Source organism: Trypanosoma rangeli (assembly GCF_003719475.1).
Source record: "Trypanosoma rangeli strain AM80 chromosome Unknown Tra_15.4_contig_00135, whole genome shotgun sequence".
Taxonomy (NCBI): Eukaryota; Euglenozoa; class Kinetoplastea; order Trypanosomatida; family Trypanosomatidae; genus Trypanosoma; species Trypanosoma rangeli.
In genome coordinates this window covers 27,198-46,855 of record NW_021705880.1, presented here as the reverse complement: position 1 = coordinate 46,855, position 19,658 = coordinate 27,198, and the positions used below count along the sequence as shown (strand labels likewise).

At 54.1% G+C, this 19,658-nt stretch overlaps 9 protein-coding genes across 9 annotated transcripts, besides 21 other annotated features; all 9 read right to left on the bottom strand.

Annotated features, from left to right (window-relative positions):
* Window positions 1-665: 665 nt before the first annotated feature.
* Window positions 666-682: a microsatellite.
* A 114-nt stretch (window positions 683-796) lies between these two features.
* Window positions 797-1,105, bottom strand: TraAM80_04575 (uncharacterized protein; the record flags this gene model as incomplete). Its single annotated transcript, XM_029381498.1, has 1 exon — window positions 797-1,105. One exon carries the CDS (start codon window positions 1,103-1,105, stop codon window positions 797-799), a length of 309 nt encoding a protein of 102 aa, XP_029238653.1.
* Window positions 1,106-1,187: 82 nt separating this feature from the next.
* Window positions 1,188-1,222: a microsatellite.
* Window positions 1,223-1,230: 8 nt separating this feature from the next.
* Window positions 1,231-3,504, bottom strand: TraAM80_04574 (uncharacterized protein; the record flags this gene model as incomplete). Its single annotated transcript, XM_029381497.1, has 1 exon — window positions 1,231-3,504. The coding sequence occupies one exon, from the start codon at window positions 3,502-3,504 to the stop codon at window positions 1,231-1,233; it is 2,274 nt and encodes a 757-aa protein (XP_029238652.1).
* Window positions 3,505-3,724: 220 nt separating this feature from the next.
* Window positions 3,725-3,767: a microsatellite.
* Window positions 3,768-3,946: 179 nt separating this feature from the next.
* TraAM80_04573 (putative protein farnesyltransferase) lies at window positions 3,947-5,695 on the bottom strand (the record flags this gene model as incomplete). The annotated part of the gene is made up of 1 exon (XM_029381496.1): window positions 3,947-5,695. One exon carries the CDS (start codon window positions 5,693-5,695, stop codon window positions 3,947-3,949), a length of 1,749 nt encoding a protein of 582 aa, XP_029238651.1.
* Window positions 5,696-6,170: 475 nt separating this feature from the next.
* Window positions 6,171-7,502, bottom strand: TraAM80_04572 (tartrate-resistant acid phosphatase type 5 precursor; the record flags this gene model as incomplete). The annotated part of the gene is made up of 1 exon (XM_029381495.1): window positions 6,171-7,502. The coding sequence occupies one exon, from the start codon at window positions 7,500-7,502 to the stop codon at window positions 6,171-6,173; it is 1,332 nt and encodes a 443-aa protein (XP_029238650.1).
* Window positions 7,503-7,904: 402 nt separating this feature from the next.
* Window positions 7,905-7,934: a microsatellite.
* A 205-nt stretch (window positions 7,935-8,139) lies between these two features.
* Window positions 8,140-8,168: a sequence feature (A-rich).
* A 1-nt stretch (window position 8,169) lies between these two features.
* Window positions 8,170-8,205: a sequence feature (GA-rich).
* Window positions 8,206-8,454: 249 nt separating this feature from the next.
* Window positions 8,455-10,047, bottom strand: TraAM80_04571 (uncharacterized protein; the record flags this gene model as incomplete). The annotated part of the gene is made up of 1 exon (XM_029381494.1): window positions 8,455-10,047. One exon carries the CDS (start codon window positions 10,045-10,047, stop codon window positions 8,455-8,457), a length of 1,593 nt encoding a protein of 530 aa, XP_029238649.1.
* Window positions 10,048-10,063: 16 nt separating this feature from the next.
* Window positions 10,064-11,218, bottom strand: TraAM80_04570 (uncharacterized protein; the record flags this gene model as incomplete). Its single annotated transcript, XM_029381493.1, has 1 exon — window positions 10,064-11,218. One exon carries the CDS (start codon window positions 11,216-11,218, stop codon window positions 10,064-10,066), a length of 1,155 nt encoding a protein of 384 aa, XP_029238648.1.
* Window positions 11,219-11,249: 31 nt separating this feature from the next.
* Window positions 11,250-11,279: a microsatellite.
* Window positions 11,280-12,009: 730 nt separating this feature from the next.
* On the bottom strand, window positions 12,010-13,518 carry TraAM80_04569 (uncharacterized protein; the record flags this gene model as incomplete). Its single annotated transcript, XM_029381492.1, has 1 exon — window positions 12,010-13,518. The coding sequence occupies one exon, from the start codon at window positions 13,516-13,518 to the stop codon at window positions 12,010-12,012; it is 1,509 nt and encodes a 502-aa protein (XP_029238647.1).
* Window positions 13,519-13,581: 63 nt separating this feature from the next.
* Window positions 13,582-13,621: a microsatellite.
* A 285-nt stretch (window positions 13,622-13,906) lies between these two features.
* Window positions 13,907-13,943: a microsatellite.
* Window positions 13,944-14,306: 363 nt separating this feature from the next.
* Window positions 14,307-14,330: a microsatellite.
* Window positions 14,331-15,631: 1,301 nt separating this feature from the next.
* Window positions 15,632-15,662: a microsatellite.
* Window positions 15,663-15,842: 180 nt separating this feature from the next.
* Window positions 15,843-15,870: a microsatellite.
* An 8-nt stretch (window positions 15,871-15,878) lies between these two features.
* On the bottom strand, window positions 15,879-16,994 carry TraAM80_04568 (uncharacterized protein; the record flags this gene model as incomplete). The annotated part of the gene is made up of 1 exon (XM_029381491.1): window positions 15,879-16,994. One exon carries the CDS (start codon window positions 16,992-16,994, stop codon window positions 15,879-15,881), a length of 1,116 nt encoding a protein of 371 aa, XP_029238646.1.
* A 317-nt stretch (window positions 16,995-17,311) lies between these two features.
* Window positions 17,312-17,345: a microsatellite.
* Window positions 17,346-17,506: 161 nt separating this feature from the next.
* Window positions 17,507-17,523: a microsatellite.
* Window positions 17,523-17,547: a microsatellite.
* Window positions 17,548-18,116: 569 nt separating this feature from the next.
* Window positions 18,117-18,143: a microsatellite.
* A 101-nt stretch (window positions 18,144-18,244) lies between these two features.
* Window positions 18,245-18,273: a microsatellite.
* A 69-nt stretch (window positions 18,274-18,342) lies between these two features.
* Window positions 18,343-18,942, bottom strand: TraAM80_04567 (putative cytochrome b; the record flags this gene model as incomplete). Its single annotated transcript, XM_029381490.1, has 1 exon — window positions 18,343-18,942. The coding sequence occupies one exon, from the start codon at window positions 18,940-18,942 to the stop codon at window positions 18,343-18,345; it is 600 nt and encodes a 199-aa protein (XP_029238645.1).
* Window positions 18,943-19,261: 319 nt separating this feature from the next.
* Window positions 19,262-19,326: a microsatellite.
* Window positions 19,310-19,354: a microsatellite.
* Window positions 19,355-19,563: 209 nt separating this feature from the next.
* Window positions 19,564-19,584: a microsatellite.
* A 28-nt stretch (window positions 19,585-19,612) lies between these two features.
* Window positions 19,613-19,647: a microsatellite.
* Window positions 19,648-19,658: the final 11 nt, after the last annotated feature.

The window sequence follows — 19,658 nt, the reverse complement described above, 5'->3', positions numbered from 1 at the left end:
CACCCAACCACCGAGGCAGAAAGGGGGAAAATAGAGGCGCGGATTCGTCCAGCAAAGCACCGGCAGCAGACGACAACGAAAATGGGGTAGACACACAAAAACAAAAATCATACACAAGGGGAAAAAATGGACTCCTCGACGAAACGCAATGAGTGGCGCTGGGCAACTGCGGTTTTTTTTTTTGCTTCCTCACGAGACGTCGCAATTCCGCACTCTTGCTTTCACTCAGCAGGAGGCGCTGTCCCCCCCACAGCCCCAGCAGGACGAGCAGCAATGGCCGAGGCACACGCCCATCACACCCAGCGCTGTCGCCACATGTGTCCATCAACACCAAACACTGCGACGTCCTTGCAATGAGGGGAGGCGTTGATGAAGTGCGGTGCCGCGGGTTTGGGCGGCGGCGAAGGAGAAGGGGCCCGCACCCCACACGCGAGCGCGCCATCACCCAAAAGGGCGAAGCAAAACCTGGCGTCTTGGCTCCGCCCGCGCCCGGCAAAAGCAAAAAAGACGGCAAAATAAATACGGCGGCAGAGGTGGAGATTAAACGCCCGTGCGCAGCCAGCCTGGGGCCGCAGGGGGAGTGCGCCGAACCCCCGGGAGAACAGCCGCCCTCCACGAAACGGAGGGAGCGCAGGCGGGGAAGATGGGTACAGTTTGTTTTCGCCTGTGTGTGTGTGTGTGTAGTAAAGTGGTGAGCCCACAGCGACCCGTCGGGGCCCCACTGCCGCTGCCGTCGCCCTACAGGCAAAGCGGTGCGAGTCGCCCCACGAAGACGTCCCGGCGGGATCTCAAACCGTTAACCGTCGTCGTCCAGCGTGCGGCCTTCAGCGTCGCGGCAAACGCGGCCCCCAGCAGCCACCATTTGGCTCGCTGCGGGCGCCGGCCGGACACAGCGAAGACCAGACAGCCGGGGCGCAAAGTGTGTGAGGATGCACCCCTGCACAGGCAATGATGCCGAGCCCAAGGAGCGCTTCGAAGGACGAGCGCGGCGCTCCACGTTGTTTGCCTTGCGCGATGTGGGGTCTAGCTGTGTGAATCTTCGTGGTTCTTGTGGAACGTGGGGCATCGAGAGGAGAGAGGGAGTGTGACTGGAAACACCGAGCATAGGTGGGGGGACAAGAGCAACCCAAAAAACATAAAGTAAGGATGCCGCCGCAAAACCCAAAAAAAAAGGAAAAGGAAAAGCTACACACGGACGCGCACGCACAAACATACACACACAAAGAAGATTCATGCGTCTTTGGCAAGCAGTGGGCGAATTGCAATGGGTTTCCCCGAGGGAAGCGCCACCGCTTTTAGCCTCGCCAGCGCCTGCTCCAACCCATCAAAAGGGTCGCCGCTCACCGCAGATAGAATACTTTTTAGGTAGTTCAAATCCGTCGCCAACTGCTCCACGGCGGCGGTCTCCTTCTTCATCGCGCCTGGCGCATCGCTGGGAAAGTAAATTGTTATGCTGCCAACCTTATTTTCAATAAACTCTGCCACGGCTGCTCGCACAATGTCCTCCAGCCAGTCCCCCGCCACCTCCTCCAAAAGATCTTCGATCCCGTTGGGGCGACAGTCGCCATCACCGCTGCCGCGCAACGCCTCCAACGCCAGCGGTATTTCAACAATGGCTTCCCCAAGGGACCGCACCAGCTCGCTTGGCGCAATCTGCGCGGGTGTGTAGGAAACAGTCGGCATAGCACTCGAAAAGGGATCTCCACTGTTTTGTTTCGAGCTCCAGAAGAGCTGCAACTCGTAGCCGTCAGCCTTAGCAACAACAGGTTCTATGATTGTGCGCTTCACCGCCCTCTGGCACTCCGCGGCGCAGCTTTCCAGGGCCTCTGTCAGCGGTGCCCAAAGCTGGGTGTGAAGCTGTTCGTTGACGGCGTCCGCCAAGCTTGGGTACAGTTGCTGCATCTCAGATGACACAAGGTACTCCGAGGACATCCTTGACGCGCCTTGAAGCAGCTGCCCCACCACGGAGCGGGTGGTTGATAAATTCGCAAGCAGGCTTCCCTGCGGTGCCGCCGGCGTCGGCCGTAGGCCAGCAATCACTCTGAGGATGGCTTCGCGCCACTTCTCGACACACATCGGAAGCGTCTTCTCTGGGAAGAAGCGCACAATACTTTTAACACCATCCATCATGGCATCCATCACCAGCTGAAAACGTTCCCGCCGCAGCGCCTGTTTTGGGTCGTCCAGCAGCGCCTCCACGCGGCAAGCCTCACGCTGCGCGAACGCCTCCAGTATGTTGGGCTTGCCAAATATTCCTATCAGCTCTGTAAATGCATAGGTAGCAATCTGCCTTACAATTTCTTCTTGCAATGAGCCGCCACAACCGATAGCCGACTCAGCGCCAGTCGTATGGATGCCGACATCCTCTCGCAACCCAAGCTGCCGTACCGCGTCGCAGCAGGCCATCACTTCCTCATTCCGTTCCGCCCGCTCCAGAATAGGCTCCAACGCGCCACCGATGCTGCCAACCACCTCATCCACCATTAGTTGCATCACTTTTACGGCACGCACCTCTACTTCATGCAGCGCCTCAGCATGCTTTTCCGTCTGCAGGGGGTCCGCGGTCGCGCGGTCCTCGCTCTGAGCCATGCGCAGCACATAATCTAACTGGTCGGAGAGCGTATGCCCGATGGACGGCATCAACTGGCCCTTCAGCAACTCCGCGGCACGGGCAGGGGGCATTGCGGTTGCAGAGCCGCCTCCGAGTAACATTCGCTCCACCCGTTCCTTTTCACTAGCCATGCTCTCCACGGCGTACTGCTGCAGTACCGCATCCGCACGACTAATGGTGTCAAGAACCTTAAGCAGTTGGGCCGCGCGGTCGACTTCGCACCGTCGCAGCATGTCCATACACTCCGCTTCAACGGCGTGCTGGACAACCTGCTCATACCGTTCCACAGTCTCAAGCTGCTTTTCTCCAAAGGTTACGTCCAACTTCTGCAGCTCCGCAAGATTGCCCTGAACCTGACTGATGGACTCCGCCACCGCATCCATGTCGACCTCCGATGGGGATATACGCAGTTGCTGTATGACGTCATCAAGTTGTTTCATGTGACTGTCCACCTGAGTGGCTTTCCAAAGCGTGTCAGAGCATCGAGCAAGTTTCTCCTGCGTTTTCTTCAACGCATTCAGCCGCGCTACATAGGGCTTCGCAGCCGCCTCCACCGCCGACTGCGCCACCTCCTGCATGCTCTGTAATTGCGACTGCAGCTGTTGCGCCTCCGTGACCATTCGTCCAACTTCCAGCCCAGTTCGCGGTAGACGCACAAGTGCCTGGGCAATGGTGTCCTCCACCGACCCGGAGACCTCCTGCAAGTGGGTTTGCAATCGGTTAAAAAGCTTCATGACGCCAGCCTCTACCTCAGTGTCACCCTCTGCCGTCGTTGCCTCCACCGCTAGTAGTCCCTGGAGGGAGGTGTTTATCCAGCGTTTGATGTCCACATGCTCAGCGCTGAGTTGATCAAGCCGTAGCTCCACCGCCTCAGCCGCGTTGACCGCTTCCATGGGGGGTTGCATTTTGACTGTGCCGCTGCGGTGCGTGTCTGCTACTTTCTCGCTCTCTCTAATACTTCCTTTCCTTCCCTCCGGCTCTGTATATAAGGCACAAAATGAACAACCCCAGAAACAACGACAACACGGATGATAAATGGGAGAAAATGGGGGAAAAAATATCCAAGCAAGAGAGAAGAGTAACTTCCTGGGCAGCAATAACAAATCACCCGCCCTCTTTCTCTCTCTCTCTCTATCTCTCTCTCTCTCTCCTGTCTGCGTGTGATTGTGCACAATGTGGAGGATCACCTCACTATCGTTGGATGCACGTCCCCTCCCCTCTTCCCCCTCTCCCATTGCTTATGCGTGTTAGTACTTTGGGTATTATTCATTCACATTTTTCTCATGCTCAAGGAGAGAAATAAAAAGAAGACAGTACAGAGACGGAAGATCCCGCTTAATATACGAACGACTTCGGCCCCCACGCACGCAGTGCAGCCAAGACGCGGCCCTGGCGGAGGTTGAAGATAGGGTTTAGTGGAGGTAATCGTTCCGGGCTTCTGTAGCAGCCTCCAACACCACTGCCATTGCTGCAGGTCGCGAGGACGATATCGTAGTCATCACGATCTGCGGGAATGTAGCCACGATGGATCGCAGTAGTGTAAATAAGCTCGTCATTTGTGCAGTGGCGAGGCAGGTATTGCAGGTTCTGCGCCGTACTTATCCCAGAGAGGGAGTAACATGTATGGTAGGCGTCGTTCGGGCAGCCTGGCTTGTCCATGAGCCCACCCGCCTCCTCATCCTGGCAGCAGGCGAGCACGTAGAGCAGAAGACGTCGTTGGTTAAAGAGCAAATCCCCAACCTCCTCGTCAAAAAACGCCTGGGCCAGCGTCGCTGACGACGACGACGACGATGGGGCGTTAAGGTACGCCTCTACTTGTGCTGTGCGTTGTCGATAGCTCTCCTCGGCCCGTCGCCAGGCATCGTCATCCGCAGCCCGCGTACACGTCGCGTCGAGCAGCTGCGCATGGTCGAGCAGGAGAACCTCCCGCGCCGTCAGACACCGCGCCGTCTCGGCCTGCCTCAGCAGACGGGCATACGCCTCACCCACCCGCATCAACATGTGGGACGCACCCACCCAGTGCGAGTAACACGAGTCCACAAGTTTGTTGGTCCTTCCATTAAAGCCGCCCTCAAACTTCATCTGCCGCGCTGTTAACCACCGCCGCAGGGCTGCGTAGTTGCAGAGATGCGGGTGCCGCATCAATATCAGGGCCCCAAGACCACACTGCGTATAGGCTCCATGCGCCTCAGTTCCGTGCAATCCACATGCAAATCCCCCTTCGTGCGTCTGACAGGACGCCACATAGGCTGCCGTTTGCTCGGTGAACAAAGCTTCGTCCCGCCCATCACTGTACGCGGCAACCTCATCAAGCTGAAGCAGGGTGGCAATGATGGCTACACTGTACGATGCACGCAGATCTGCCTCGCCACCAACGTGCATACAGAAGCTGCCGTCCTTGCAACGTAACGAGAGTATCCAACGCTTAATGGCGGCACGTGGAAGGGCATGTAGGTATTCCGGTTTTGCCAGTATGCAAAGCGAGCAGGATGCGGCGTAGGACACGGCCAGGTGCGGCTCCTGCGCGATTCGCCCGCCCGAAAACCCCACAAGGCGCTTTTCATCATCGTAACCAGCGTCGCGTAGGTTCACGGGTTGTGTTGGAAACACCGAGTCCTGCCGCTTATTCACATTCAGCGAATTTTTGCTCCCACCATAGTTTTTACTTCTTCCGCCACTACCGTTGGCGTCGCCCGGCTCCACCTCCTGTAGGCAGCCAAGGAGAAATTCACCAAGGGCGTCGGGGGAGACGCATTCGTAGAGTTTCTCCGTAATATCAAGCAAATCCGCGGCTTGTAGGGCCCAATATGCAATCCACGGCTGGGCACTGTAGAGTCCTTGAATGGACTCCGGTAACCACAATAAACAGCTACGCACGTAGTTGTTGTGTAACTTTCGATGCAGACGCGGCGATGTCTCACCATCCCGGTTCGTCTCCTCGGGCTCTGCCCCAAAAGGTGTCCCACAGAGCTCGTGCAGCTCCGGGTGGTATTGCCACAGAAACCGCAAAAGAGCCAACTCCACCTCACGTTGTACCTGCGTCGTCCTCGTCACCGGAGGAACCGGCATCTTGGTGGAAGACATGAAACAAAACACGCCAAAAACTTTTCCACAAGGCACCTGTATTATATATGTATAGCTTGAACCTATGCAGTGTGTGGGTGTGTGGATTTGTGTTCCCCCTTTACGCTCCAGGTCACTACCTGAAAGAAGCTGAAAAACAAAGAACGCAAAGAGAGAAGAATGCTGCATGTATGCATGTGTGGCGTGCGGCAATGCGTTGCGCAGGAATCCACTCACCGGTCAAGCTGGTAAAGCGGTAGCTCATATCCAGCCTAAACGGATTCCTACGGCCCCCGCTACTTACCAGGCAAAAGGCCGCTCCATGCACCCCGCTTAGAACAGTGGCGGATCGGCGCAGGAAGGGCGACACCACAAACAATAACATGAGAAGGCTGCAAGTTAATAAACACGCAGGGCAAAGGTGTAGCCGCAACCCCCCACCTGTTTCCAACATTACAAAAAAACAAACACACCAAAAACAAAGTCCTGGGCGGCATCACACACGCCGTCTCCCACGCAGGCGGTATTGCCGCTTTGCCGACACAAAGAACAAAAGCAACAGCAGCGGCAGCAGGGCTACCGGCGGAAGCAACACCAGGAGGCCATCCTCCCTGACCCTTTGGGGGCGCGTGGCAGCCCCCTCCATCAGCTTCGCCAGGCACTGCGCAAGAGGTGCGCCGTCGTCGGAGTCCCAGGAGGCAAAACGAAAGAGTACATCCCCTGTTTTGCTCAACACTCGATGTGTAAGACGATTTCCCTTCTTACAGTGCACCATGACGCCTGTCTCAACCGAGTGAAAGACGCTATCCCTATGCATCCAACTCTTATCTTTGAATGAGTGATGTAGCCCGGCCCCACCACCCCCGCCGCTGTTAGCGTAGTACTGAAACCCACGTTTGGAAACCTGCAGGTAGTGATTGTCCGCATGAATGTAGAGGGAGGCACAGGACCTCGTCAGTAGTGGGATCAGCCAATCCTGCAACCACGGATAGTTCTCGTGCGGCCCGTTTGAAAGAACCGGGTAGTGTCCGACAACCACCTTGTACGGCACGTTGGCATACATGCGCAAAAGCCAATCCTCCACTACTGCCTTCTGCTTCCCGGCGTCCCAGCACGCGTCTGGGTGCTCGTTGCAGCTGTGCATAAGAACCGTGTCCAACACAACGACCACCATGTCGTTGCTCACCTTCACCACGTAGTATGGATGTGGCATGTACCAACGACCCGTCACCGCCGTCCCATTTGGAGTAAGATTGAACCCGCGGCGCTCATGCGGCGTCGGCTCCCGCGTCGCGTACGTGTAGCTGACTTGCGCTGACCAATTACCCAAGTGGTCGTGATTCCCTAGCGCCACCAACCACGGCACCCGCTGCACCTCGCTGCCCCCACTGTAGACCCCTTCAAAGGTGGTAAAGAAACGTGTATCGTGAACGTCCCGCACACCGTGCGGGTAGAAGTTGTCCCCAGCAGCCACCACAAATCGTATGCGTTCGTCCTGCCGCTGTGGATGCCTCGCGGCGTCCTCGATGAGACGCACAATAAGCGCCGCAATTTCCTTCTGTTGCTTCTGTTTTGAGGGTTTCCCACCCCAGCAGCCATGTGAAATGAAGCAGAAGTCATCGACTTCCTCGCCACCCGCGGTGGTCGACGCCGCCTCTTCCACGACAGGATGGAGGTTGTACGGCGCAAACACGACCTCGGCAAGAGGGACACCCGGTATGGCGGCGTCGACGGTCAGCGCCACTATCCCCACAACGAAGAGGACGACTGCGGCAACAACACCGGGAAGGCAAAGCTGCGGGTCGCGGCCACACACGCCAGTCGGCATAGACACGCAGCAGAAAACTTTTCTCTCTTCCAGTGCCAGAAAAAAAAAAAAACGCAAAAACATCAGAAGAAGCGGAGACGACATCACAGGGTGGCAGCAAACACCCACAGCGATGGTGAGAAGGACGATAGCGCACAACGGCAATAACACCAAAGGACCCCGTTTCAAGAAACAACAACAACTGTAGTCAAACCACAAGCAGATAAGCGAAAGTGAAATACCATTTTTTTTTTTGCGAGAACTCTTTATGAGCGCAATCGTGCTTTTCCTACGATTTCCGAAAAAAAAAAAAAAATGTTCCCAATGGTCCTTGAAAAAAGCTCTGCTTATGCCCGCTTGACTGCCCCACCTCGAGACACACGCACGTGACTGCAGACGTATAAAACTGGACGGGACATGGGAAAACAAACAAACAAACAAACAAACAAACAACAGAGGAATCTTCACCGTGACAAGGAGGGTACTATGGGCAGAGGCAGGCACCCGTCACACCCACTCAAGGTGTGGAAGACTCAGTTGCGTCAGTAATGTCAGTAAACAGCTACAAAAAAAAACAAGATACATGTAGGTCCACGTACACACAGCATGCGTCTGTGCGCGGATCATCCATCATTTTTAGTTATTTACACAAATTGTGTTTTTTTTTCTTTTGTTGTCTTTGTTTTTACCTTCCCTCCTTCTTTCTTTACTTCCTCACTTCTTTTTCTTCGCCTTTTCCTCTTACATGTTTTGCTTCACACCTGTGTGGTTTGTTTCCATCTGTTTTCTCCCAATATGCGGGAGTTGTATCATGTTAACTGAGACAACGCAGACATGCCAAACAACAACAAAAAAAGTATTACTCTTGCAACCACCATCCTTTTCAACCTCAAAAATGCGTGTTTGCCTTCCTGAAACCAATACATGCCCCTGCTCCTTTGCTTGCCGAGACACGTGCACACATACATACAGGCTACTTGCAGCGACTGAGCTCAAATTCGTTGATGTGTTGCATGACCCGCAGTGCCTTTACCAATTCGCTGCAGAAGAGATCCATACCCACGATGACGGCGATGCTCATGTTCATGTCATGGCTGATTGTGAACTCTTCGGGGCGAAGCATAAAGCTCGCGTTACGTGGAGCTGTGAGTTCCTCTCGTTCAGTCTTCTCTTCATTCATCCCGTACGGGCATGTGGTGCTGCGGGGGTTTGCCTCACTCTGCCTGTCCCCTGGCAGCGGATATAATAACATGCTGCTGTTGCTGGTGGTAGCCATCGAGAATTTTAAAGTGTTAAGGTGCAGTTCATTCGCCCTTCCGCGCATGGCGGACAACATCTTGCCGTGCACTACGCAAAACATAGCCTTGAGTTCCCTGTTTAGTCGCAGCAGGGCGGAGAAATGGTCTACCGTGTCGAGGTACGACCACGTCTTCGGCTGCTGCACGGCGTTGACAAAGTCCTGCATGGCGTACACCCCGTACCGCTCGATGCTCTTCACCACCTGCGTGGTGGCGTTGAACATTTCCACCAACTCCCCCGCCGCAGGCACCACCCGTTCACGATGGAGAATCGTCAGACCCAGGAGCACTATGTCAAGCGAGGAGATAAGGCGGCGTAGCACCGGGGCAAACTCCCTCTGCTCGTGGACAGGGTAGGGCTTACCGCGGATGGTGGGCTCCAAGGCGGCGTTTTCCACTTTGGGCATCACTTTCCGTGCGGCCGCCCAAAGGCAGACTGTGTGACGTTTTATTGCGAGAAGATCCTGCATCACTTTGGCTTGGTTGCTGCCGACGCGCACCTGCATGAGGCTTACCAGGGTGGATAGGTATTCAGAGATCCCGTTCAGAACCCACACCTCCGCGTTGTGCAGCACCTTAATGGTGTCAATCGGAAACACAAAGACGACGATGGCGTAGTACGTCATCACGGAGAGCGCACTCGACACCACGCGGGAAAACATCATCAGTGGGGTTGAGGCAATTTGAACCATGGACGGAATAAGCAGCGCACAGTAAAAGGAGCAGTGAAAGTAGGACGGAAAGACCCTCGTGAAGAGCACCACCATAATAACCAGAAGCGAAAGAGCGGAAGTCTCAGCAAAAGATGTACTGGTACTGGTTATCAGGTACGCGACGGATGCAGCAAACACGAGCCCCGCCACACGCTGAATTCCTGCCATCAGTGAGTCACCTGCCGTCGGAAGCCCCACGCCCATGAGGATTGTCATTCCAAAGTAGTACCTGCTATCATAACCGACGCTAAGAGTCCAATAACACGCCATGGTGTAGCCGCAGGCAATCTTGAACGCATCCTTCACCACCCGCACGTCATATGGCGTGGCCAATGTGAGACGCTTAGGCAGCTCCGTCCAAAAATCATTCCAGTACTCAAGGATGATGAAGTCCCAAATGCGCCGAGACGCAGGCGTGTACAGCGAAGAATCAAAGTTGCGCATCGCCTCAACGTACCGCAGCAAATCCTCTCCAAACAGCACCATCATAAGGTGAGCAAACACAACGTACATGTACCACACTGGGTCTAAATTACCAAGACGGCCTTTCATCATGTCGTAGTGTATCTTATCAATGGCAGATTGCAGATCGGACGTCGTCGCATGCAGGATCATCTAGCGGAACTTTCTTCACCACATCTTTCGGGTTCAAGGCATGCCCCAAACCCCTCAGTGTCTCTTCTACGGCCTGCAAGTATGGCTCGAGTGTCTCTTCCAGGCGCCCACGGACGATGTCCACACTGGGGTTCCTCACCCTATCAGACTCTTTCCGCTTCAGGTCCAAGGAATGAATTGTTTTCACCACAACAGCTAAGGCGTGCAACATGGGCATGATGCCACCCATCACCTTGATGCGCTCGTTTCGCAGCTGCCAGCGTAGGGGTGATTCCCACGGCTCGTAGCGGACCATGTTCAGTTGAGGCGGCAAAACGGTAAACATTGCCTGGATAGGCTCCGAGGATGTCTTTGAAAGCGCTGCGGCCGCCTCAAGAGGGTTCTCTGTCCAGCATCCCTTGACACAGTTCCGCATCATAACTCCCATGTGGCGCCATGCACCCGCCATGGCGTCATCCACGCGTTTGCTCATCGTAAACGGTGGCAAAAGCGCCTGGGCAAAGGAAAACGTCACGGAAAGGCAGATGTCACGAGCCACATAGATAGGTAAATACGGCCCGTTCGCAAACGGCTGGGCGCGTTGCACCTCCATAATGACCAGAATCATCATGATCGACAGGCGTTTACAACGCACTTCTCCGAATAGGCCTACAAAAAATGTTCCAAAGAATACGGCACACCACCACGCCACATCGTGCTCAAGCACGTTGAACACATACATCAAGGTTCCCCATAAAACCGTCCAGAGACACATTTGGAACACCGTGCATAGCATGCATATCTGCTCACCTACCGTCTCCTGGCTGTATGCGATGCCGTACAGGCAGAGAACCCTGAACATTGGAAATTTATGCGCAACCTCACGGGAAATAAGCATTAGCGGTAAGGCGGAAAAAACCGTAATGCGAAACGCCAAAAGCGCCGGTCGGCGAAACTTGGGCGAGAGAAACGTGTACCAATACGACTCAAGGCTCACAGAGTCATCATGTATGTCCCGCCACATCTTGAGCTTAGGTGTCTCTATCTCCTCCCCGGTGTTGAGCAACTCCTTCATTAGGTTCTGCCGCCAGACGCGGTTGGCGGATATGTAGTTCCAGTCTATTGGCTCCATGGCGTCCTCAGCCTTTTACTCACCTCAGTGCCACCACACACACGCACACACTCCCACCCACTAAGCCGCCTTGGATGGGTTATAATCTTGGCTCTCTTACTGACTTTTTTATTTGCTTCTGTTCTGCACCCGTTGCAACGGGTGCAGAACTCCGTCGGTCTGGAGGAAAAAAAAACCAAAAACAAAGGCAAAGACTGACATGCAAAAAGGTACACAGGACGAGACGCCAGAGAAACAAAACCTGCACCTCTCCAGCATCAGTTCGTCTCCCTGTTTCCGCACAGTTTCTTCGGGCGGGTGCAGAGCGGACAGTGAGATTCCCGTACCCTCCCCCCCCTTTTCACAGTGTGAGAGAAGACAACACAAAATGAAACTTTGGCGTCAGCGAGGCTCAACGCATATGCACGCATTCTGGGGAAAAATAATGAAGTAAACATGCGATGCACAAACAAGCACAAAACAATAACAATAAAGACATATACATGCATAAAACACGGAGCGGTTCTGGAAGACTTTATCGAGCAGACAATACATACATATATTCTACGTCTTTAGCTCGGCGGCATCGCCGTCAAAACATTGCTTTACCACTACGGTCGCTCCGTGCCCCTTCAATGTTTGTCAACATTCGCCGTGAGTTCCTCCCACGCACGCTGCTCCAGCATCGTGACTTGCTCCCCGCCCCACGAGCACCACGCTGACTCAAATAAAAAGCTCAATATCACCAGTACTTCCGCCGCATGTAACCGGTGCCCTCAACCGCGGTGTGGGCAGCTGGGCGATGTCGGCGGTCAGAGGGCGCTCGACTTCGGCTGGGTGGAGGCGGAACCATTAATGCCAGCCGCCATCGCATGAATGAGGCCTTCCTTAGCAGCAAGGAGGCAGCGAGCGTTAACATGGTTCAGCACCGTTTGCCACTGTGCTAACAAAAGCTTCCACGAGAGATGTGCCTCGCGTTCGAGGTGCACTCGCTGCGACTGCTCTGCCTCACGTAAGAGGCTGTATGTGAAGGATGCCCACCCCACCTCTGCCGTGCAGGCACCGCTGAGAGGCATCCGTGTTTCTTTCACAGGAGACGAAGCTCCTGTCATCGTTTTCTCCCCATTCTGCAAAAGACACGTCGCAGCCTCCTGCAGCTGCGCTTGGCACGCAGCCTCATATTCTCCCTCTCCCTTCTTCACAGCACTGACGACGGGGGTCAGAAGAATCTCCTGAGCATGTAGCCGCCGCTGCATCCACACTCTTGCCTCGCTTGGATCCTTTTCATAGAGCATTGGCGGTTCCACAGTCTGTGCCCGTGTTTCTGCATCCAAACCTGCAGCTATTTCCTCACGTGCAGTAACGAGTAACGTGACACGTCCCACCCGCTCCTCCACCGCGAGGGCGTACCGTCTCACCGTCTCCTCTGCGTCACATCGAAGCAGCCACAGCCGCTTCTGATCAATGTGTGCCTGCGCTGCTACCTGCCTAGCAGTCCACCTATCGAATCCCATGTTACATACAACGCTGTCTCCCTGAGATCCACGCACTGTTGAAATCAATGAGGATTGAACCACTGTCCCTGTTGTTGTTGTTGTTTCCGCTGCCACTGCCGCCGCTGGTGGTAGTGGTAATGATGGCAGCGAGGTGTACACGTCTTCGGGTACACCGCGTGGGGCCACATACGACGGCGACGAGAGTCGTCTATCGTTTGGCCATGCAAGACTTCGACTCTCAATGTTGGGGTCCCGATTATCGCAGTATTCCTGTAATGCGTCGTAGTGCTCTGTTTCCTGCACCTCCTGCCAGCTGGAGGAAATCGGTTCAGAAGACAACGGCATTCCCTTCGGCACAGCCCTGCCGCTCCCCTCAGAGGATAAGGCGCGTCCGCGCTGGGTGCGCTGCAGCAAAACCCCCGGGGGAAACAGCCGCGCCGTCACTGCGGACTTCCCCTCACACCACGCAATCGCCACATCCACCTCATTTAGAAGCCGCAGTGCGTGCAGCCCCGGCGATGCCCCATGGCCGTTGGTGCGACGGTGGGCATCGTCGTCGTGGTTTCGCGCGCCACCTCTCATGGGCGGTGCCGCCATGTCAGCGTCCAGCGCAAAGTATCGCTGGTCTTCTAACCGCGTCAGCGTGCCGGGGCTCGCCAGCGCCTCATAAGCCGCGAGGATGCCGTCCACAAGAAGCGCCTGGTCCTCGGCAAGCGCACGAGCGACGTTGTTCTCAAGCGACCGCAGGCGGCGCGCGCGGGGTGCGCTTGCCGCCGCCGCCGCCGCCAACGGCAGGCCGATGGTCAAGCCACTCCCCCGCCTCATCGCCACGGACGCGAGAGGGACAAAAGCAGGTCGGTCCTCCCGCCCCTAAAGCAACGCAAGCAGAAAAAGGTGAAAGTACAAACCAAAAATAAGAAAGAAAAAATTGGATTGCGAACTGCTTCTGCGGTTCCACATGCCCCCCACCCCCCTCCCACCCCGCCCGCGCTGAAGGGGTGCACCCACTGATAACCTACAAACGGTAAACAAGAGACACACCAAGTCACTCTGGCGCGCCACCAGGCTTCTCGTTGTCAACGCACAAAGTTGCGGTCGCCGAAACCCTCTCCCCCCCCCCGTTCTCGCTCTCTCTTATCCACTCGCAGCCACCCAACTCTCCCCCTTCCCCAGCGTGGTGGATCGTGGTCGTAAGGGGGTTTAGAGTGATGCTAAACAAACAAACTAACAAACATACACACGCACACACATTACAGCCGCACCGCACGCTAACGCGGCATCCTCGTAGTACATCCACCAAGAAATAACTACATTAAAACCAACACACAAAATTAATGCATCTTTTTTTTTTCCACCTATTTGGCCTCATCTCAGCGCTCATTTACCCCACGCGCTTCTTAAACAGGAGCAAAAGGGATGCACCTCCTTGCACGTAAGCAGGTCTAATGGAACGGCAACGCCAATCAGCACTCGAACAAGATAGGAGCAGTGCAAGACAAGAAAAATAGGAAGAAAAACGACGATAACAATGAGCATCATCACCTGCAAAAGTCTCTCGCACGGTCGCCCTCATACAACGAAGAGACCAAAAAACGCCAACAACAGCGACGGGTAAAAAAACAAAAAACAAAAAAAAAGGCCTTGCCACGGCACAAGGAGGTGATAATTAAGACGTGTAACTCATTGATATGCCGAACAGTGAATTCAAATGAGGTCGTTAGCAAGACGACAAAGGCGGGAAGGACACTCTTCTTGAATGCTTATGGAAGAGCATCACCGTTGCCTGACGGTCTCCAGCAGCTGCTGATGAATCCCGTCAAAGAGGTGGTACTCGCCCACGGCGATAAAGACATCCTTCAAGGACACCTGAACATCGACGGCAAGCACGCAATCCAACCTCAGGGGCCACACCGTTTCCGTTGGTTATACGGGGTTACGACGACAGCCACAAGCTAAAAAACTGCTATTGCTGTTGCCTCCTCCAAAGCGCAGCGTTTACGGCGCCCTCCTAGTACTCGCCTGACGGCGGGGTTTCAAAATTCGAAGTCCCAACTCACTCCGCACCTACCTAACCTCCTGCTGCGCCCGCGACAGTTGTATAGCCATTTGTGTCCACTCACTGCCCAAGTACATGCCCTTTTCCGGAAGAACGTAGGCGGCGGAACCGAATGCGGTCCCTGGAGACATCAACTGCAGCGCCAACGCTATGTTGTCCTCCCCGCCCGCGTAGATCGGCATAGTCAGAGCACCAGAACTCACGGCAGGCGTGGCCGCGTTCACCAAGCACGCACCGCCCTGCAGCATATTTGGAGTGTCAGGGTACACGCCAATGGGGAGGTTGGGCACGAAACCCGGAGCGTACTGCACCTGCGTGCCGTAGGCAAACTGCGCGGCGCCGCAATTGGTGCGTTGATGCGGCGCTAACGGCTGGACGTTTCCAAATAGGGCACCACAAGCAAAGCAGTAAAATATATTCTTTTAAAGGTGGCGAACCCCCAGCGACATGAAAAAAGTAAACCATATACGGGGAAGACCAGCTTCAGTCAGCACATCGAAACGACGCGGAAGACGGACAAAGCGAGAAAACGTGGGAGAAAACGGAGGCATCACCACAAAAGGCGGAATCCCCTCAAAACAGTAAATAAAAAGCGGCTACAAATGTGCATCTGGCTGCAGCCTTGTTTCTCCTATTTCCTCAAGGAAAGAGTGCTTCAGTGGGGAAACTTGCGGTTTGGTTCCATGTGCGCCCATGCTCATCCCTCATGGAGGCGGAAATGTACTCCGCACACGCATAAGCAAATAAATTCAAAAAAAAATGCATATAACATGACAAATGAGCACTTCTACTGTGAACTCACAAAGTGACACCCATTGGAACGCCGCAACCACCGGAATCTTTCGCGTGAAGGGTGGTATCCATGGTAGTGTATGAGTGGGAAAAGAGAAAAACAAACAAACAAACAACCAAAGGGGGCTGCCCTCCCACACGGCTTCACCTAATTGACCCAACCAGGCCGCACATTCCCCCCAGACGCCTCCCGACAACAGGGACAAAACCAAACCAAACCCAATGCACATGCCACGCATGGACGTGTCGTCACACCTCACCCCGTGAGCCCCCGCAGTGAAAACCCCCTCCCCCACACAACATATATATTATATATATATATATATATACTCCTCCCTCAGAAGACGGTGCGCTCATGCAATGCAGCCACCACATCGAGCTCCACCTTGAAGCGATCCAGCAATCGTTTCTTCAGCTCACGACGACGCCGACGCCAAGCCGGTGCGACGCAGCACATCGTCCTTGATGGCGCCTCTACACGCGCTGCCAGAATTTCTGCTTTGATGGAGCGCACCTCGGCATCCTTGCCCATCGTCGGGGGGCTGGAAACGTCACGTAAGAGGTGGAGAGGATCAATACAGATACTGCAGACCCAATCAATTTCAAACCGAGGCGTTGTCCCACGTTCCTTGGGGTCCACGTAGTGGCGCAAAGTTTGTTTGTGCTGCAATATAATTAGTTCCCGGTCACTGTCTTCACTTGTGTCTTTTTCCGCGTACACATGGACAGTCCAGAGGAGGTCTTGCATGCGCCTGCACCACGGAAATCGAAACACGCCGGTAAGCCACTGAAGAGGAAAAAACACAGCTTCCTGCACCATGTACTGCATCACACGAAGCGTTCTACTCTGGACAGTGTACTTCGGCAATACTAACACCATGGCATCGGCTGTGTCGTGGCTCGGCGTCGCTCTCTTTGGTGTTGTCTCTGCGGCCACAGCTGGTATGCCTGAGGCGTCGCTTCCAAAAGAGTTGCGCCGTCCGTCTTTTCCCCGCACCTGCAGCATGCCGCTCTTCAGCAGCACGGCAAGCAGTAGCGAGGCACCATCCGCTGTGCCTAGCCGCTGCTGCTCCACTTGCCAAACAGAGCGCAGCGCCAGCGCATCTTCACCGCACAGCTCCATAAGCAGCTCAACGGCGGTGCGTACGCGCTCACACCTCGAGGCGAGAAACTCCTGCTTAGCCTCCTCCGAGTCACCCGCCGCCATCCCCAGTATCGGGTGCTGCCGCTGCTTTTCCCTTTCTTCCGCAGCGCAGTAGTTGTGGCGCGAGGCGGTCCTGACGTACACGGGGATGCGTGGAAAGTCACGCGTGACGGACGTGGGGTCCTTTCCAACCTCGCACAAAAGCCGTACGCGCCACGTAACCTCGCCCACACTGTCGTCCCCGTTCGCCTTCAACGGTGTCTCGCACCCATCACCTTTGCAGGAGCCGTATGACGCCGCCGAGCCCATTTTTTATTTCTTTTCTTTTTGACTTTTCGTGCTTCTGTTTTACTAGCCGCCGAGTCCCTCACAGCCTCTCCCTCCCTGCCTAATAATACCCTTGCCTCCTTCTCGTCTCGTCCTTACGCTCACCTGCAGGCAAGAAGACATTGGGACAGGAAAAGGCACATGCAAGCAATGACAGCCATATGTGCAAAAAAATGACTGCGTGCCGTGCAGGGCACAACGATCTCCCACTCCCTCTCGTACTCATTTGCTAAAAGGTCTGCGGCCAGATGTATCCTAATAGCATATTTGCCCTACAGAGATGTATGCTGCTACAAGTAATACATATATATGCGTATACATATATACATACATGCTTGTATCCGTTTCTTTTTTTTTAAAAATATATTTTATTTGTTTCATCATTGTCTTCACATCTACCTTCTTCCCTCACCTCAACGGCAATGCAAATACATTGCTTCCATGCGTCGTCGTACCACTTCACCACGCCCGTCAACGTATATAACCATTTCTAGACACACACACACACACAGAGGGAGAGGGAGAGGGAGAGAGATACATATATACATATATACTAGTAGTACCTGCAGAGGCATATGATTGTTGCTATAAATTTTTTTTCCTTTTAAAAATGCTTCATCTCATAACCTCAACCACAAGAGTCCTCGATGATTAAATAAATATACTTGACAACTCTTTTTTACCACTGCTTTTTTTCCCGCGACTATCAAGAGAAACACGGGGCGCAGAGGGAGGAACACACCCACCCACAGAATAGATAAAAACTGCGAGAGTGTTAGGTGCAGGAAACCCACCGGATCCATCCATGCATTTGGCTGTTTCAGCGACGTGGAAAGTGGGCACATAAAAACACGTACACCTTCCCCCCCCAACACACACATACACACAGAAAGAGAGAGAGAATTACTCCCGCGGTAAAGCGGATTCCAGGGAAACAGAGGAAGCCGCGTGCGCTCACTTACACTTACACGCACGTGCGCAAGACCTAAGTTTCCCAACTTTGGAAATATAACAATAAACAGAATATAAGTGGCATCCAAAAGCATGAAGCCTTAAAACACATACGCACACACAAATAAAAAAAAAACATTGCCTCTCTGCACGTATTTATATATAAATATATAAATACATGCAGGAATAGTTTTTGCTGCATGCCGCATCTTTTCCAGCTCCTTTGCTGGGGTAAAAGTTAGTATACTTACACAAGTGTCTGTGCATGCAGTTAATAACACACACAAAAAACAAAACAAAACAAAAACAATCAGTGGAACATTACACACAAGTTTTTCGTTTTTCGTTTTACGCCTACCTGAGGTACACACATACAGTCCTAGTTTGGCGACTGGGAGTCAATGACACCGACAATGAAGGGTTCCATCAACCCCTCACAGGAGACCCAAGGGTGGTAGTAGTCGTACAACGCCGTGCAGTCCCTCCCCGCACACTGCCGCAGAAGGCGCTCGCCACCGGGGTGGAAGCGTTGAAATTTCGTACAGTCGCACACGAACCCCCTCACCACAAGCCAAAGGTCGTCGGGGCTCGTGTGCCTCATGACCTCTTTCATTGTCAGTCGCGGAAGCTCTGTGCTGTGGCGCCGCGCCGAGCCGCCCCGCTTCTCATTTTCCTCATTGCGCTGCTTCTCCACGCAGACACCCCAGTCACGCATCGAACACCCCATCTGGCGAGGGACTTTGCCGCGCGGAATGGATCTGAGAATCTCGGGCGTTACAGGTATGTAAAAAGTGTCATCTCCAACGAAGGGCTCAACGTCGGCTCCACTCTTGCACGGTAGCGGTGGCAAAGGCGGGGAGGGTGCTGATGAAAATGAGAGACAAGGGACAGCGAAACTGCCCGATGCGCCGCAGCTTCCCGCGCTGGCGAAACTATTGCCGCTCTTGTGTATAAGAACGTCCTGAATGTCCTGCTGCATTGCGTTCTCCCTGTGGCGAAGTTATATCCCACCCAAAGCTTCTTCCCCCACACGCGGCAATCGCAAACCAGCGAACGGGAGATGAAGAAAAAGCCTTCGGGAAACCCTTCCACTTCTTCCCGTCACTTAACGTGTCTCGCAGACGGGGGCTTCCGGCACCCGCTAGAGAGAGGCTTACACTCAGAATCCCAAAAAAATTTCTCCCGTGACGGTCTCCCCCGCTTCTCCACACACACAAACAAACACACGCGGGGAGAGGCGGACACGCAGGCAGGCAGTCAAAGGGTGCAAAAAAAAGGGGCGGATTAAATTCCGCCAGACAAAACCCACAATAAATATTAAAAACAAAACAAAAAAAATACTGAATACACACACACACACACAGAGAGAGAGAGAGACTCCACGCAACACAAAATAATGGTAATAATGATGATAGGTACAACGAAGGACGGACTCGTACTTATCTCCTAAGGTGCGGCAAGGGAGAGAGAGAGAGACGGGGAAAAAAGGAAGCGGCACCGGTGTGGCAGGAGGTGCAGTCAGCAGAAAGCACGAGGCGAGCACAACAACGTGCGATGAACAATTGCAAAAAACATGGGCCGCCGTTGGGTGGCCGGCTGCAGAGAGAAAGAGAGAGAGAGAACAAGACAAAAAGGAGGGAGGTAGGTGGAAAAAAAAAACCAAAAAAAAAAACAAGCAAAACAACAGCTACACGA